The sequence below is a fragment of the Delphinapterus leucas genome, chromosome 8 (assembly GCF_059928025.1).
Source record: "Delphinapterus leucas isolate spDelLeu-1000000601 "Yukka" chromosome 8, BTC_Dleu_Yukka2, whole genome shotgun sequence".
Classification (NCBI taxonomy): domain Eukaryota; kingdom Metazoa; phylum Chordata; class Mammalia; order Artiodactyla; family Monodontidae; genus Delphinapterus; species Delphinapterus leucas.
Window position 1 is genome coordinate 102,181,230 of NC_143136.1, and position 15,528 is coordinate 102,196,757.

General features: G+C 46.6%; 1 protein-coding gene across 4 annotated transcripts in view; it reads right to left on the reverse strand.

Annotated features, from left to right (window-relative positions):
* The window catches only part of TFCP2L1 (transcription factor CP2 like 1), a 66,187-nt gene that overhangs the window by 28,066 nt on the left and 22,593 nt on the right, over positions 1-15,528 (reverse strand). For all 4 annotated transcript variants that reach the window (XM_089916903.1, XM_022590620.2, XM_022590618.2 and 1 more), the window contains 3 exons: positions 1,628-1,704; positions 984-1,089; positions 190-296 (listed from right to left, as the gene is read on the reverse strand). In XM_089916903.1, the coding sequence (XP_089773029.1) occupies positions 190-296; positions 984-1,089; positions 1,628-1,704 (290 nt within the window). The remainder of the gene's footprint in view (positions 1-189; positions 297-983; positions 1,090-1,627; positions 1,705-15,528) is intronic.

A 15,528-nucleotide genomic window follows, 5' to 3' on the forward strand; every position in this document is an offset into this window, starting at 1 on the left:
CCCACACAGGATGCTACAACGTCCCGAGTCCTGTGATTCTGAGCCACACCCATCCACCCTTTCAGCCTCCTTTCCTGCAGCAGAGGGCAGGAGCCCATCAGGGCCCCCCGGAAGGATGGTTTCGAGAAACGACCCAATGCACCCCAGAGCTCCAGCTTCCCCACCGAGGGCAAGCTCCCTCCCGCTCACCTGAATGAAAGCAGACGCTCTCTTCGAAGGGTCCCACAAAAACTCAACTGCATTCAGCTGGGTCGGGCTGGCCCTGGGGTCCAAGATACCAACAGACAGTGGAATATCTGTGCACATACACACACAAAAGTGCAATCGTCAGCCACTCCCAAATATTTCAGGAAGGATTCTCATTACAGGTCCAAATTCCTTACACAATTCGAAATGCCAGAAGTTCTGAAAACTAGGCTTTGCGTAACTCACTTGGCAGAAGCCTGACTTGACGCCTTTACCCCATTGTGTAGAGTCATTCTGTTTTGCTGGAGGAACATTGCTCTGCTTGACTGCCTGTTGGCGGTGTGACCCGAAGCTATGGGTCTACACACCTTACTGTCATTCCAACTTCTGAGTTCCAAAACCCAGCTGGGCCCAAGGGTCGTGGATAAAAAACCACGGGCCACCGCCTGAGCCCCCAGTTCCATTTCCACTGCCCCTCTCTGTGAGGCCCCCCGGGCCTTCATCACTCATCATGACCCTTTAAGGCAGGATCTTTCTGCAAAGCTTTCCCTGCTTCTCGCTCCCTGACGGCAGGTCCTTGAATCCCACGTGCCACCCCATCCCAGGCCCCCGCAAAAGGTGAACCCCTGAGGGCAGGCCTGGTGGCACGGTCACCTCCACCAGCTCCTGTGGGGTTTTACACAAGGCAAAAGTGCGCCAATATGCCCTGGACAGGCCCGGGTCCGGATGGCACCCAGGAAGGACCCCCGTGTGCCTGGAGCTCCGTCGGCCTCTCCCTCCTGGCCCGGGAGACTCACCGATGTCCAGGATGCGATCCCCGGGCCGGCTCCACCGCCAGCCCTCCAGCTGTTGGTGCTCCGTGTACTGTAGCCGCCGGTCGTGGAACACCACGCGGATGATGCTCTGGGCGGGGGGAGGGGCAGGGGTGGCAGTAAGGGACAGCTGAGGGTGGGTCCTGAGAGGGACCCACAGGGAACCTGCCCTCAACCATCCCCAAGCCAGACACATCTCCTGCCCTCCAAGGCCTGGAGCTGCCTGGAGGCTTCCTCCCCGCACCCCTCCCAGAACCCCAACAATATGAATGACGGCACGAACACGAGTGCTGCCCTTCTTTCCAGGGTTGCTAAGCGCTCTGCACATGGGGGTCATCTACAAACCCTTCTGCACAGATGAGTAAACTGAAGCTCAGAAAAGGCTGGGAAGAGGCAAAGCCAGGCTGGAAGCCGAGTCTGTCCAACCCAGCGCCCAGTCCATCAGCCCACGTCCCTCTAGCTCCCAATGCTGCCGGCCCGCCCGAGGCCCACACTCCAGGGACCAGGAGCCCACCTCTGTCCCTGGAGCTTTCCCCAAACCTCCCAGGCACTCCCGCCGCAAGCCCGGGTGCTGGGACCCCGAGAGAGCACCCTCAGGAGCCCAGGAAGGGCACAGCTGGCAGCCTCACCTTCACATATTTTGTGTTCAGATCCTGAAAATCTCCCAGCTTCCGATTCTCCAGCAGTCGGATTTCATAAGACTGACCTGGAGGGGGGATAATAGGGCATTTTCCATTTCTGTCTTCAAATTTGGGACTCCCCCAGCTAGAGGTCTTCTCAACACCCTCAGGGCCCACCCAGGCCTCACGGCCCCAGGGACCAAAGCAGAGAACAAAGGCCACGGACAGCTCAGATCATGCTCTGAGTTTGTCCATGTGGCCTGGAGGGGCGCCTGGGGCTCCCAAGGTAACGCGCGTGACCCCTGGAGAGAGACAGCACCTCTACAATGTTCAAAGACATAGAATCGAAAACAACACACTTAGCGTTCAATTTACAGAACACAACTTCGTATTTCTTTTTTCTTTTTTCTTTCGGCCTCACCACGGCTTGCAGAACTTCCCTGACCAGGGATCGAACCCGTGCCCTCTGCAGTGGAAGCGCGGAGTCTTAACCACTGGACCACCAGGGAAGTTCACGACTTCATATTTCTTTATGAAGAACACCCCCTATACACTCGGATGGAGAACACAGATACTTAAATCTCCATTAAATAACTGACCGGACCCTTCCTGAGAGCAGGTTTAAAGGAACGAATAAAAGCCTGTTAAACATTGTCTCTAATTGCAGAATGAAATGCATTTTCTCAAGTTAAAAGAATTTCATGTATTTGAAAGGGTGTGGGGATTCTATTTGGGGACATGTAACCAGCACGAGCCAGTGAAAGAATGTAAATGGAGAAAAGATCCATCCATAAGAACAACCCCAAACTTTAAAGTATCTGCAAATAACCTGAAGAAAACTACACATATTTTATTGGAAAATAAAATATAGCTTGAAAAAATAGGATATGCCACATTCCTAGAGGGGAAGACCACCTAGCAAATGACGTCAACTTTTTCCAAATTAAGTAAATTCAACCACAACTCTACAACAGCTCAGCATACATCAGAGCTTCATAAAGCATGCTTTACAAATAAGAGAGAACAAATGATCTCATAATTGTTCTTGGTAAATCTAATCAAAATTTGTTTAAAAATTTGTGAAAATGATACACTCACAAGAAGTTACAAAAATAGTACAGAAAGGTCCTGAGTATCAACCCCAGCTTCCCCCAGTGATAGCATCTGAGGTCACTACGGTAGGTTATCGAAACTGACCATGGCACAGTACAATTAACTGAACTCCAGACCTCACGCAGATTTCCCGGGGTTTTGCAGGTTTAATCCAAGTTACCACTGGATTAAAAAACTAATTTCCTGGAATAAAGACACAGACCTACTGGAGAATGGACTTGAGGATATGGGGAGGGGGAAGGGTGAGCTGTGACAGGGCGAGAAAGAGTCATGGACATATACACACTAACAAACGTAAGGTAGACAGCTAGTGGGAAGCAGCCGCATAGCACAGGAAGATCAGCTCGGTGCTATGTGACCGCCTGGAGGGGTGGGATAGGGAGGGTGGGAGGCAGGGAGACGCAAGAGGGAAGAGATATGAGAACATATGTATAACTGATTCACTTTGTTATAAAGCAGAAACTAACACACCATTGTAAAGCAATTATACCCCAATAAAGATGTTAAAAAAAAAACTAACTAATTTCCTAAGGTTTTGTTTTAATGTGAATGACGACTCAATAGGGAAGGACTTTCTGAACCCAAAATCAATGAGGGAAAGAGAAATCTGATAAAGATACAGATACAGATGTAGATATATATACATCTATATCGTAAATGCAAACAGCAAACTAGGAGCAGCACAAATCCAGTGGTTAACAGCTTTAATATGTCTAGAAAAGCAATGATTAGAAAAATATTAAAACAAACAAACAAGAAAGACAAAACAAAACAAAAAAAATATTAAGACTCCCTGGAGTGGGTTAAATTGTAGTCCCCCAAAAGATATGTCCATACCCTAATCTCTAGAACCTGTGAATGTTACCTTCTATTTGGAAAGAGTCTTTGCAGATGAAATTTAAGTTAAGGATCTTGAGACAAGGAATGATCCTGGTTTGTCCTGGAGGTCCCTACATCCAATGACAAGTGTCCTTATAAGAGGACACACAGGGAAAAGAGGAGGCAAGGTGACCACAGGAGCAGAGATGGGATTGATGCAGCCACAAGCCAAGGAATGCCTAGAGCCACCCAAAGCCGGAAGACACAAAGAACGGATTCTCCGCTAAAGTCCCCACGGGGACCACAGCCCTGGAGGATTTCTGACTTCTGGTCTCTAGAACTGTGAGACAATAAACTTCTGCTGTGTGTTAAGCCAACGTGTTTGCAGTCCATTTGTTAAAGCAACCCCAGGAAACAAATATACTCAGTCCCCCAGTGAATAACAGAGCAGGCAGAGACTACGAAATTCAGTCCTTCATTCCAAGTATTTGCTGAGCACACAACCACACGCCAAACGCCGTGCAATCCTGGGGACACGGTGCCGTGGGCGTGGACATGACGCTGGCTGGCTCAGAGGTGCCCACTCGGTGAAGCCCCCTGCTCAGGAAGGTGGGACCCGTCCATCCAGCTTTCGCCAGCCCGGCTGCCAGGACGAGTGAAAACCAGAAGGACACACCAGGCCCCGGCACCGCTCAGGTCGCGCTGCTGAGCACGTTCCATCAGAAGGAAAAGGCATGGACCCCAAACTCTTGGCCTGCTCATGTGCCAGTTCCTAAGGGTCTCACTGACCTGAATCGACACTTGTACCTTTCTGAAAAACCCAGATTTTTCACATGTTTCCGGGCTCCGGAGCCAACACTCCCTTGATAGCGACAGGCAATGGAGCCTCACACACCCTAAACTGGTTTTTCCAGTGTCCTCCACCTTCCCCCAGGAAGAATGCAGCCAGCTCTGGCATGAGGCCCAAGGCCCAGATGGTCATTACCGTGGGTTTACGGGCGCCCCAGGGCCCCATGAACACTGACCCCAGGCTCTGCGGGGCAAGCTCAGCTCAGGCCCGGCAGGCGACACCTCCCGTTCCGCGCAGAGCAGTCCCCAGACATGAGCATCACAGGTGGCCACTCAGGGATCAGAGCTACTAATGCGGCTATAGGCCCCGGGTCCCGGCCTCCTCCACCAGCAGCACAGACCTGCCCCCCTGCTTCCCCACCGCATCTCCCTTCCTCACGGAACCCCCCCAGCCACTCTGCACCCGCCCTGCTCAGGCCTCAGACAGACGCCCGGCCTCCCTCCCCATTCGGCCTGCCAAGGCGCCAACACGCCTCCCCAGCCCCCTCCCACCCAGCGCAGCAGCAGCATCTCCAGTGACACATGGGCTGATGAGCAAGGTCAGGACGGCTGAATTGACCCGGGGGACATGGACATCTCTCTCCTTGGCCGGCATCACCTCAGGGCACGGGTGGGAGCTGAGGAAAGCGGGCTCTGTCAAGGTACAGGGCTGTGTCTGTTTTGCTCACCACTGTACTGTTTGACGCAGGGGGGACTCGATGTTCCGTGCTAGAGCTACAGGGCTGGCAAAGGCAAGACAGCCTCCCGCCCTCCAAGGGTTGGCAATCTTCTGGGGTATCTCAAACAGAACCGGCATAAGGCGAACCCTAGAGATGATCACACTGAGTGAAGTAAGTCAGACAGAGAAAGACAAATACCATATGATATCACTCATATGTGGAATCTATAAAAAGGATACAAACAAACTTACTTACAAGACAGAAATAGACCCACAGACATAGAAAACAAACGTATGGTTACCAAAAAGGTGGGGAGGGATAAATTAGGAGTTTGGGATTAACATATACACGCTATACATAAAACAGATAACCAATGAGGACCTACTGCATAGCACAGGGAACTCTATTCAATATTCTGTGATAACCTATAAGGGAAAAGAATCTGAAAAAGAACAGATATGCGTATATGTATAACTGAATCACTTTGCTGTACACCTGAAACTAACACATTGTAAATCAACTGTATGCCAATAGAAAAGAAAAATTAAATTTAAAAAATTTTAGAAAAGAAAACAAATAAGAAACAACAGAGATCCAGAGGGGGAGGTGGGGAGAAAGGGTCTGAATAAGAAAATAACACTTGGCGATAAACTTTGAAGAGTGGGCAGGATTTCTACAGTTGAGGGAAGAATGAATGAGAAAAGTAACCCCAAGCAAAACTGTAGTCGGGAGGTGGCCCTGAGAGACGTGCCTTTAGGGAACACCTAACAGCTTCCATTCACTGGGTGCTTACCCAGCAGCAAAGTCTGCCCAGGTATTAACTCACCTGAATCAACAGTGCAGTTTAGATTATGAGCCCCACCTGACAGAAGGAAGCAGAGGCTCAGAGAGGTTACCTGACTTGAGCAAGCTCACACAGCTAGTCAGTGATAAAGCCAGGAGCAGAAACTTGCCCCAGCCAACCTGGTGGATGTTCTCTGCTGGGCAGAAGGCTCTCTCTCAACTTCGCCTTTCTGGAAGGCATCTGGTTCCATTCTGGTTAAAGTTTGCCCCCAGCATCTGGTGGCATATAAAGCGCCCCATGAGCCCCATCCCCAGTCAAGATGGTATTTTTTTCCCCCTTCCTTCTCCCCTTTAGGACTAGAAATAAAGGGGATTCTTAGGATGACCAACTCGACTTGTTCCCTGACCCTGGATAAAGCACATTGACTCCATTTCCTTGTCTGTAAAATCCTCTGTTTCCTACACCCTAAACAATAAGCCAGAAGGATAGCAAGAGGGAGGAGATATGGGGATATATGTCTATGTAGAGCTGATTCACTTTGTTATAAAGCAGAAACTAACACAACAGTGTAAAGCAACTGTACTCCAATAAAGATGTTTAAAAAACAAACAAACATGACTTTAAAATTTTGAAATAAAATGAAAAGATTCTGAACTTCTGGAAAAAAAATAATAACCCAGAAGGATAAATAAATCACTACAGAAAATGACAGTAAAGCCTGTTGTAATTTCAGAATTGTGAAATGTGGGACAAGGAAAAAATGTTGGTCTTAGAATCAAGGGAATAGGATAATAAATAAGTAAACAATCACTTAGTTGTCATCTAGCTCTGTGTCGGGACATTGCTAAGCCCTCGTGAGCATTATTTCATTCAGCCCTCTCAACAGTCTTATGAGGAAAACCCATTATTGCTCTTGTTTTATAGATGAGGACATTAAGATCCAGAGAGGTTAAGTATCTTGTGGAAGACCAGACCCAGCTCTGCTGGACTCCAAAGACTGGTCACTTAGCCAAGCTATTCTGCACGGTGCCTGGTGGCTTCAAAAGTTCCCTTCTGGTTCTAATATTCAAGGAATCCGTCTGTTATATTTCTCCTGAATTTCTTGATATTTGTCTTATTTCATGACCCTGTTCCATCCGCCTAAACCCTCCCCTTTCTTTTAATGCTCAAATTCCTAATGCCCAGGACCTCAGTTCTCTGAACCAAGATGGGTCTTAGAAATCTGATGTATATGTGACCATTCTGTAGCATATCATTTCCTCATGATAAACGAGTCTCCCTGAAACACATGTTCCTATTCCCTTTAAAATACTCTGTATAGGGACTTCCCTGGAGGTCCAGTCATTAAGACTCGACGCTTCCACTTCAGGGGGCACAGGTTCGATCCTGGTGGGGGAACCATGATCCCACCTTCTGCGAGGCGTGGCCAAAACATAGAAAAATAAAATAAAATAAAAAAGAGAACAAGGGGATATATGTCTATGTATAGCTGGTTCACTTTGTTATAAAGCAGGAACTAACACAATTGTAAAGCAATTATAAATTGTAAAGCAATTATACTCCAATAAAGATGTTAAAAAATAAAATACTTTGCATAGCACAGGGAACTATATTTAATATCCTGTGATAAACCATTATGAAAAAGAATGTATATATATACATATGTGCATAACTGAATCACTTTGCTGTACAGCAGAAATTAACACAACACTGTAAATCAACTAGACTTCAATAAAATAATTTTAAGGTAATAATATAAAATATCCTGAACATATTATAAGGTGACAATAGCTAAAACCATGACATTTTTGGTATGAGGACAAATAGAACAATGTAAAAGAGCCCAGAAATAAACCTTTAGATTCCAGGAAACTTGATCTATGTAGCAGTGCTTTTAAAAAAAAGACAGACTTTTCAAGAGTGTGAGATAACCGGTTATCCATATGGAAAAATAAATCCATACCTCATATCACACATAATAAATTAATTCTAGGTGGATGAAAACCATAAAATAAAAGCAAAACCTTAACATTTCTAAAGAAAATAGGAGACTACTTTATGACCATAGGGTAGGAAAGGATTTCTTAAACAAGAAACAAATACACAAAAGAAAAATTATATCCTTTATAAAACATAAGAAAATCTGTGTTAAAATTTATATTGAGAAACTTCTGAAAATACCAGGGGTGCTGTTAATATTTACACAGTCCCTATCAGTGGGAAATGACCTAGCAAACTGGGGCATATGTTCACCCTATGGAAACAGAAGAAGGTCAACAAACACACGGAAAGATGTGCCGGACGGTACAAGAAAACAGGATACTGTAAAGTAAAATAAGATACTATCTAACATCTGTCCGAGGGACAAAAACTTCAGCTTGACAGTAGCAAGTGTGGATGAGCCTGTGGAGAATGGGCTCTACGGCACTGCTGATGGAAGTGTTACACTAATATAACCATTGGGACCATAGTTTGCCTCCCAACCCCCCCAAAAAAAGAGTTAGGCTAAGGACACACAAGCCCCTTGTCAAGCACATCAATTCTAGAGGCACATCCTAAGGAAGTACTTGATATGCACTGAGAGACTTAGATAAAAATTGCCCACTGTGGCATTGCTCATTGCAGTGAGAAATTGTCACCAACCTATATCCAGCCACAGGAGAAAGACACATTAATTCTATTATGGGACTTAGAAGGGAATAGCACACAGCACTTAAAATGAGCCCTCCAGAGGCATGGATCAACATGGAGAAATCTCAGAAACATACTATTAAACAAAAAAAGGGACACAGTGATGTCTATGAGACCAGTTATATAAAGTTTGGAGACAGGGAAAATACTGGTCGCCTTTATGGTGAAGTATGCATAAAGGAATAAAAATTTAAGCGTGCGCAGAGGGACCACCAACTTCACAACGATGGTTTTGCTTCTGGGAGGAAAGGCAACAGGATTAGAAACAGGTAAAATCAGAAGCAAATTTGGCAAGGTTGCAAACACCGCATTGGGCACATGAATATTTGTTCTCTTATTCTCTAGAGCATTCAGTCGATCTGAAATTAAAATACAGTTGACCCGGGCTTCCCTGGTGGTGCAGTGGTTAAGAATCCTCCTGCCAATGCAGGGAACACGGGTTCAAGCCCTGGTCCAGGAAGATCCCACATGCCGCAGAGCAACTAATAAGCCCATGCACCACCACTACTGAGCCTGTGCTCTAGAGCCCACAGCTCGCGAGCCACAACTACTGAGCCCGAGCGCCACAACTACTGAAGCCCGTGCACCTAGAGCCTGTGCTCCGCTACAAGAGAAGCCACCGCGATGAGAAGTCCCTGCACCGCAACGAAGATCCAACACAGCCAAAAATAAATAAATTTTAAAAAAAAATAGTTGACCCTAGAACAACGTGGGGGTCAGGGGCGCAGACCCTCAGGGCAGATCTGCCGTTCCTCTGCGTCCCTGGGCTCCGCCAACCTCAGACTGTGTGGTACTGTAGTATTTGCTATTGAAAAGAATTCAATCTTGTGTATAAGTGGACCCGCACAGTCCAAATCCATGTTGTTCCAGGGTCAACTAGTATTTCTCTCGCATGAAAAATAATTCAATGGAGGAAGAACTCTTGGAGCTGGCTGTCATTCTGCACTGCATTCTGGTTGTGGGTTCCAACTCCCCAGCCCTGCCTTAGAGGGAGGATCTCTTGGGCTCCATTGCTGAGCAATCATTGCACACCAGCCCCCTCACCCCTCCCCTGTGCCAGTGACACGCTGGGTGCAGGACAGCCCGAGACACTAGCAGGGGTTGCATTCACCATACGCATTCACACACCGCTCGCACCATTTTGCCACTGAAATTCAAAACCACCTGCAGTGTAACGAGCCTATTTTTTTTTATTTTATTGAAATAAATGTTGTGTTAGTTTCTGCTGTACAGCAAAGTGATGCAGTTATACATACATATATAGATTCTTTTTCATGTTCTTTTCCATGATGGTTTATTGCAGGATATTGAATATAGTTCCCTGTGCTCTACAGTAGGACCTTGTTGTTTACCCATCCTGTATATAAGTTTGTCTCTGCTAGCCCCAAACTCCCAATCCATCCCTCCCCCACCCCCCTCTCCCTTAGCAACCACAAGTCTGTTCTCTACATCTGTGAGTCTGTTTCACAGATAAGTTCAATTGTGTCGTAGTTTAGATTCCGCACGTAAGTGATACCATATGATATCTGTCTGTCTCTGACTTACTTCACTTTGTATGATCATCTCTAGGTCCAACCATGTTGCTGCCAATGTGAGCCTATTTTATTTAATCCACTCACTTCAACTTAATTTCTCCAAGTGCGTGTCACGTCTGCATACTGAAAATCATAAACATATACCATAATTAAATAAAGTCATGGTAAACACCGTACAGCTACGCAGTGCCAGCGTTCTACAGACCCGTACGATTACCGTGGGGATCTCGTTAGCACCCAGGTTTGGAGCCCAGACTCCCCTCTGGGCCCACGACTTTGTAATGGGTAAATAACTCCAAAAATGTGGACAGTATTGGTGGTTAACGCAGCAGGCTGATGTAAGTTTGAAGACACACCCAGCACACAGTGGCGCACAGGAGGTCCCCGGCTCAGAGGCTCCCCTGCGACGAGGCCATCAACAGCACGGCAGGGGAGCCCTACTGCTGGTGTGGCCTTCCCACAGCCTTGACAGAGCCCTTAAGGCCCTGGATTTCCTCCAGTGATCCTGTCCAGCACCCCACTAGCCCTGGAGCCGCAGAGGCCAGCAGAGCTCGGTGACCCCTTCCCACTTTAGGGCTCCAGCTTTAGCCTGCGGGGAGGGGTGTGGGCCCCTCAGCTGGGCTGAGGCTCAGTGGGGAGCCCGGGTCACCACCGGGAAGAGTGGCTTAGACTTTGTCCAAAGGGCCCTGACGCCACTCAAAGGGGGATGGAAGCTTCCCTCTTGCACAACCTCCCACTGCCCCCCACCCCCGTTGACCTTCCTGCTTCCACCCCACGCAGGGAGGGGCAGAATGGGGGAAGAGGGCAAGGAGCACATGGGAAAGGAAGAGAAGACTCTTTCAGGGAGGTTTTAAATAAAATGCACAAGTGCAGCTCTCTATGTGGTACCCGGCACAGGCAGGGGCTCAGCAAACCGAGCTTCCCCCGATCTTCCCTCGTGTAACCCACAATAACCAATGTCTTCCAGCCCAGGCATCAGCAAACTTTCTCCAAGAAGGGCCAGGCAGTAACTATTTTCAGCCATGTGGGCCATAAGACCCGTCACAACTCCCCAGCTTAGTCACTGTAATGAGGAAGCAGCCACAGACAGCACATGAATGAATGGGTACGGCTGGGTTCCAGTCAAACTTTTTATGGACACTGAAAGTTGAATTTTCACATAATTTTCACTCTTCCTGTTCACTTCCTCCTCCCAACTTCTCTCAGCACTTTGCAACTTTGCCCCTCAGCTTTCTTGCCTGATGGCTAAGTCGGAGCTCTCAGAAGCCAGCTACCAGTTTACCTGAACTAGATTTGTGCGCACACACACACACACCCATAGCCCCTTGGACAGTACTAACATGTTTTAGGTTTTTAACTGATGGCTGCAGAATCTGACATTAAATTCCCTAAAGCAAATAACAGAGCTGGAACTAGTCAGCCAAACCAAGAAGAACATGCAAAGATGTTTAACCTCTTTAGTGGTCAAAGACAGGCCAAATGAAAATAACGCAGACTTCCCTGGTGGCGCAGTGGCTAAGAATCTGCCTGCCAATGCAGGGACACAGGTTCGAGCCCCGATCCAGGAAGATCCCACATGCCGCGGAGCAACTAAGCCCGTGTGCCACAACTACTGAGCCCACGTGCCACAACTACTGAGCCCACGTATCACAACTACTGAGCCTGCGCTCTAGAGTCCGTGCTCCGCAACAAGAGAAGCCACCGCAATGAGAAGCCTGCACACCGCAATGAAGAGTAGCCCCCGGTCGCTGCAACTAGAGAAAGCCCATGTGCAGCAATGAAGAACCAACGCAGCCAAAAATAAATAAATAAATTTATTTTTTTTAAAAAAAGAAAAGAATGCAATGGCAGTTTCATTTATCAGACTGGCCAACGTTTAACAGATTGTTAACATCCTCAAGGACAAAATGTGGGGAAATGGGCTTTCACACGTCAGAGGTGGGAGAGGGGATGTCACAGCCTTTAGACAATATCCATCAATACTACAAACACATACAGCCTCTGACCCTACCATGCCATCTCCTGCACTCTAGTCCACAGAAGAAGGTGTGGAGAAAAGGGAACCCTCCTACACTGTTGGTGGGAATGTAAATTGGTATAGCCACTATGGAAAACAGTATGGAGGTTCCTTAAAAAGCTAAAAATGGAACTACCATATGATACATCAATCCCACTCCTGGGCATGTATCCAGAGAAAACCATAATTCAAAAAGACACATGTGGGCTTCCCTGGTGGCGCAGTGGTTGAGAGTCCGCCTGCCGATGCAGGGGACACGGGTTCGTGCCCGGGTCCGGGAGGATCCCACATGCTGTGGAGCGGCTGGGCCCGTGAGCCGTGGCCGCTGAGCCTGTGCGTCCGGAGCCTGTGCTCCACAACGGCAAAGGCCTCAACAGTGAGAGGCCCGCGCACTGCAAAAAAAAAAAGACACATACACCCCAATGTTCATAGCAGCACTATTTACAATAGCCAAGACATGGAAGCAACCTAAATATCCATCAACAGAGGGGTGGATACAGAAGATGTGGCACATATATACAATGGAATATTACTCAGCCATAGAAAGGAATGAAATTGTGCCATTTGCAGAGACGTGGATGGACCTAGAGACTGTCATACAGAGTGAAGTCAGAAAGAGAAAAACAAATATCATCTAGTATTGCTTATATGTGGAATCTAGGAAAACGATACAGGTGAACTTGCAAAGCAAAAATAGAGACACAGACGTAAAGAACAAACGTATGAATACCTACCAAGGGAAGAAGAGGGGAGGGTGGGATGAACTGGGAGACTGGGATTGACATATATACACTACTATGTATCAAATAGATAACTAATGAGAACATACTGTATAGCACAGGGAGCTCTACTCAATGTTCTGTGGTGACCTAAAGGGGAAGGAAATCTAAAACGGAGGGGATATGTGTATATGTATACATATATGTAAAGCAATATGTAAATACATATATTGTAAAGCAACTAATTCTTAATTAAAAAAAAAATATTTCTCTGAGGCTATTCAATGCAGCAGTACTGTTATGGCTAAAAACAAAATGAACTAAATGGTCAACAAAAAAAGAACAAAACAAAAAAAAACCACACAAACAAAACAATGAACTATATGGTCAACAGCTACGTTAAGACCATGCTGTGGAAGAGCACGCGGCTGTTACAGAGATTGAGGCCTGTCCCTTAACCAGATGACACAGCATCGTGTGCCCCCGGATATGCTGTAGCCAGGACACAAGGTCACGAACTAACCCTGCCTGAAGTACACAGCCTGAATCTATTCATGAGGAAACATCAGGCAAACCCACATCTGGCCTGGGTACTCTTCAAAATGTCAACCTCGTGAAAGACAGGGTGAGGATCCTCCAGACGAAAGGACAACTAAGCACAGTGCATCGTTCTGGACTGGACCTGGAATCGGGGCAAAAAAAACTGCGGAAAAGGACGGTGTCAGAACCATTGGCCCAATTTAATAGGGCTGTGTGGTAGGTGAAGTTATTGTATTAAATTTCCTGAATTTGATCATGGAAATATGGTTATAGAAGAGAATGGCCTTGTTTTGAGGAAATACCTGCTAAAGTAATTAGGATAAAGGAGTATGATGTCTACAACTAACTCTCAAATGATTCAGGGAGGAAACATATATATAAAATACAGAGATAAAGGAAATGTGACAAAACATTAAACACTGATGAATCTAGTGAAGGGTGCAGAGAAGTTCATTATACTAACCTTTCGATTCTTCCACAGTTTGAAATTTAAAATCACTTTGAGGGGCTTTCCTGGTGGCGCAGTGGCTAAGAATCTGCCTGCCAATGCAGGGGACTCGGGGTCGAGCCCTGGTCCAGGAAGATCCCACATGCCGCGGAGCAACTAAGCCCGTGTGCCGTAACTACTGAGCCTGCGCCCTAGAGCCTGTGCTCTGCAACAAGAGAAGCCACTGCAATGAGAAACCTGTGCACCGCAATGATGAGTAGCCCCTGCTCGCTGCAACTAGAGAAAGCCCTCGCGCAGCAATGAAGACCCAATGCAGCCAAAAATAAATAAAATAAATTTTTAAAAAAATCACTTTGGGGGCTTCCCTGGTGGCGCAGTGGTTGAGAGTCTGCCTGCCGATGCAGGGGACACAGGTTCGTGCCCCGGTCCGGGAAGATCCCACATGCCGCGGAGTGGCTGGTCCCGTGAGCCATGGCCGCTGAGCCTGCACGTCCGGAGCCTGTGCTCTGCAACGGGAGAGGCCACAGCAGTGAGAGGCCCGCGTACCGCAAAAAAAAAAAAAAAAAAAAAAAAAAAAAAAAAAAAAAAATCACTTTGAAAAAGTTAAGAGTTAAAAAATAATTTTAAAATTAAGATTATATATGTAAAGGACCTACTGTAGAGCACAGGGAACGATGCTCACTATTTTGTAATAATCTATAAGGGGAAAGAATCTGAAGAAGAATATATATATATATACACACACACACACACACACACACACACAAAGAATGTATATATATGTATTACTGAATCTCTGTGCTGTACACCTGAAACTAACATGATATTGTAAATCAACTATACTTCAATAAAAAAGATTATATATGTATAAAGTAAGCTACAAGGATATATTGTACACCACAGGGAATATAGCCAATATTTTATAATAACTGTAGATGGAGTATAGCCTTTAAAAACTGTGAATCACTATACTGTACACCTGTAACTTATATAATATTGTACATCAACTATACTTAAAAAAAAAAGACAGTGGAAACCAAAAAACAAAAAAAACTTAAGCAGATCTAGATCCACAATAGACAGAAAAAATCCAACACACACACACACACACACACACACGAGTGGGAAAAAAACAAGTCACTGAATAATATGTACACAATGATTATACTTTTATTTTAAAATGTTACAGTACGTATATCCCTATATTTGTGAGCCAAATATATGGAACTAGTAATGCATAGAGAAGGACCCTTCCCTCTTAAATTATACACATCTTCAGCATTAACTAGGAATATATTCCACGTGACTTTGAAAAAACGACACAAAGAGAAGAGGGAGTAGTGCCTCATACTGTCCCAAGCACATAACAGATGACCACGGTGACGATGGTTGGCATTTTTTAGTTCTAGCAGCAGGCTGGTACTCAAAAGCCAATCAGACAGGGGGGCATTTGGGGAAAGCAGTTCTTTGTCCCATAAACAGACACAGGCAGACGAGGTCAGACCCGGAGGTCTCTCTGGGCGGCCACCAGAGAACCTGCCTTCCAGGATCCCTGTGTCCATTTTGGGGGTAAGGACACCCAGGCCCAGGGAGTTGCTGATGTGCCCGAGGTGACACCGCAAGTTAGTGGCGAAGACTCGGCGGCCTGTGGCCTGGCCCAGGACGGGCGGCGGGGAGGAGAGAGGGGTCAGGGCAGACACACTGGGGTAGAGTCAGACCCTCCCAAGTCCTGGGCA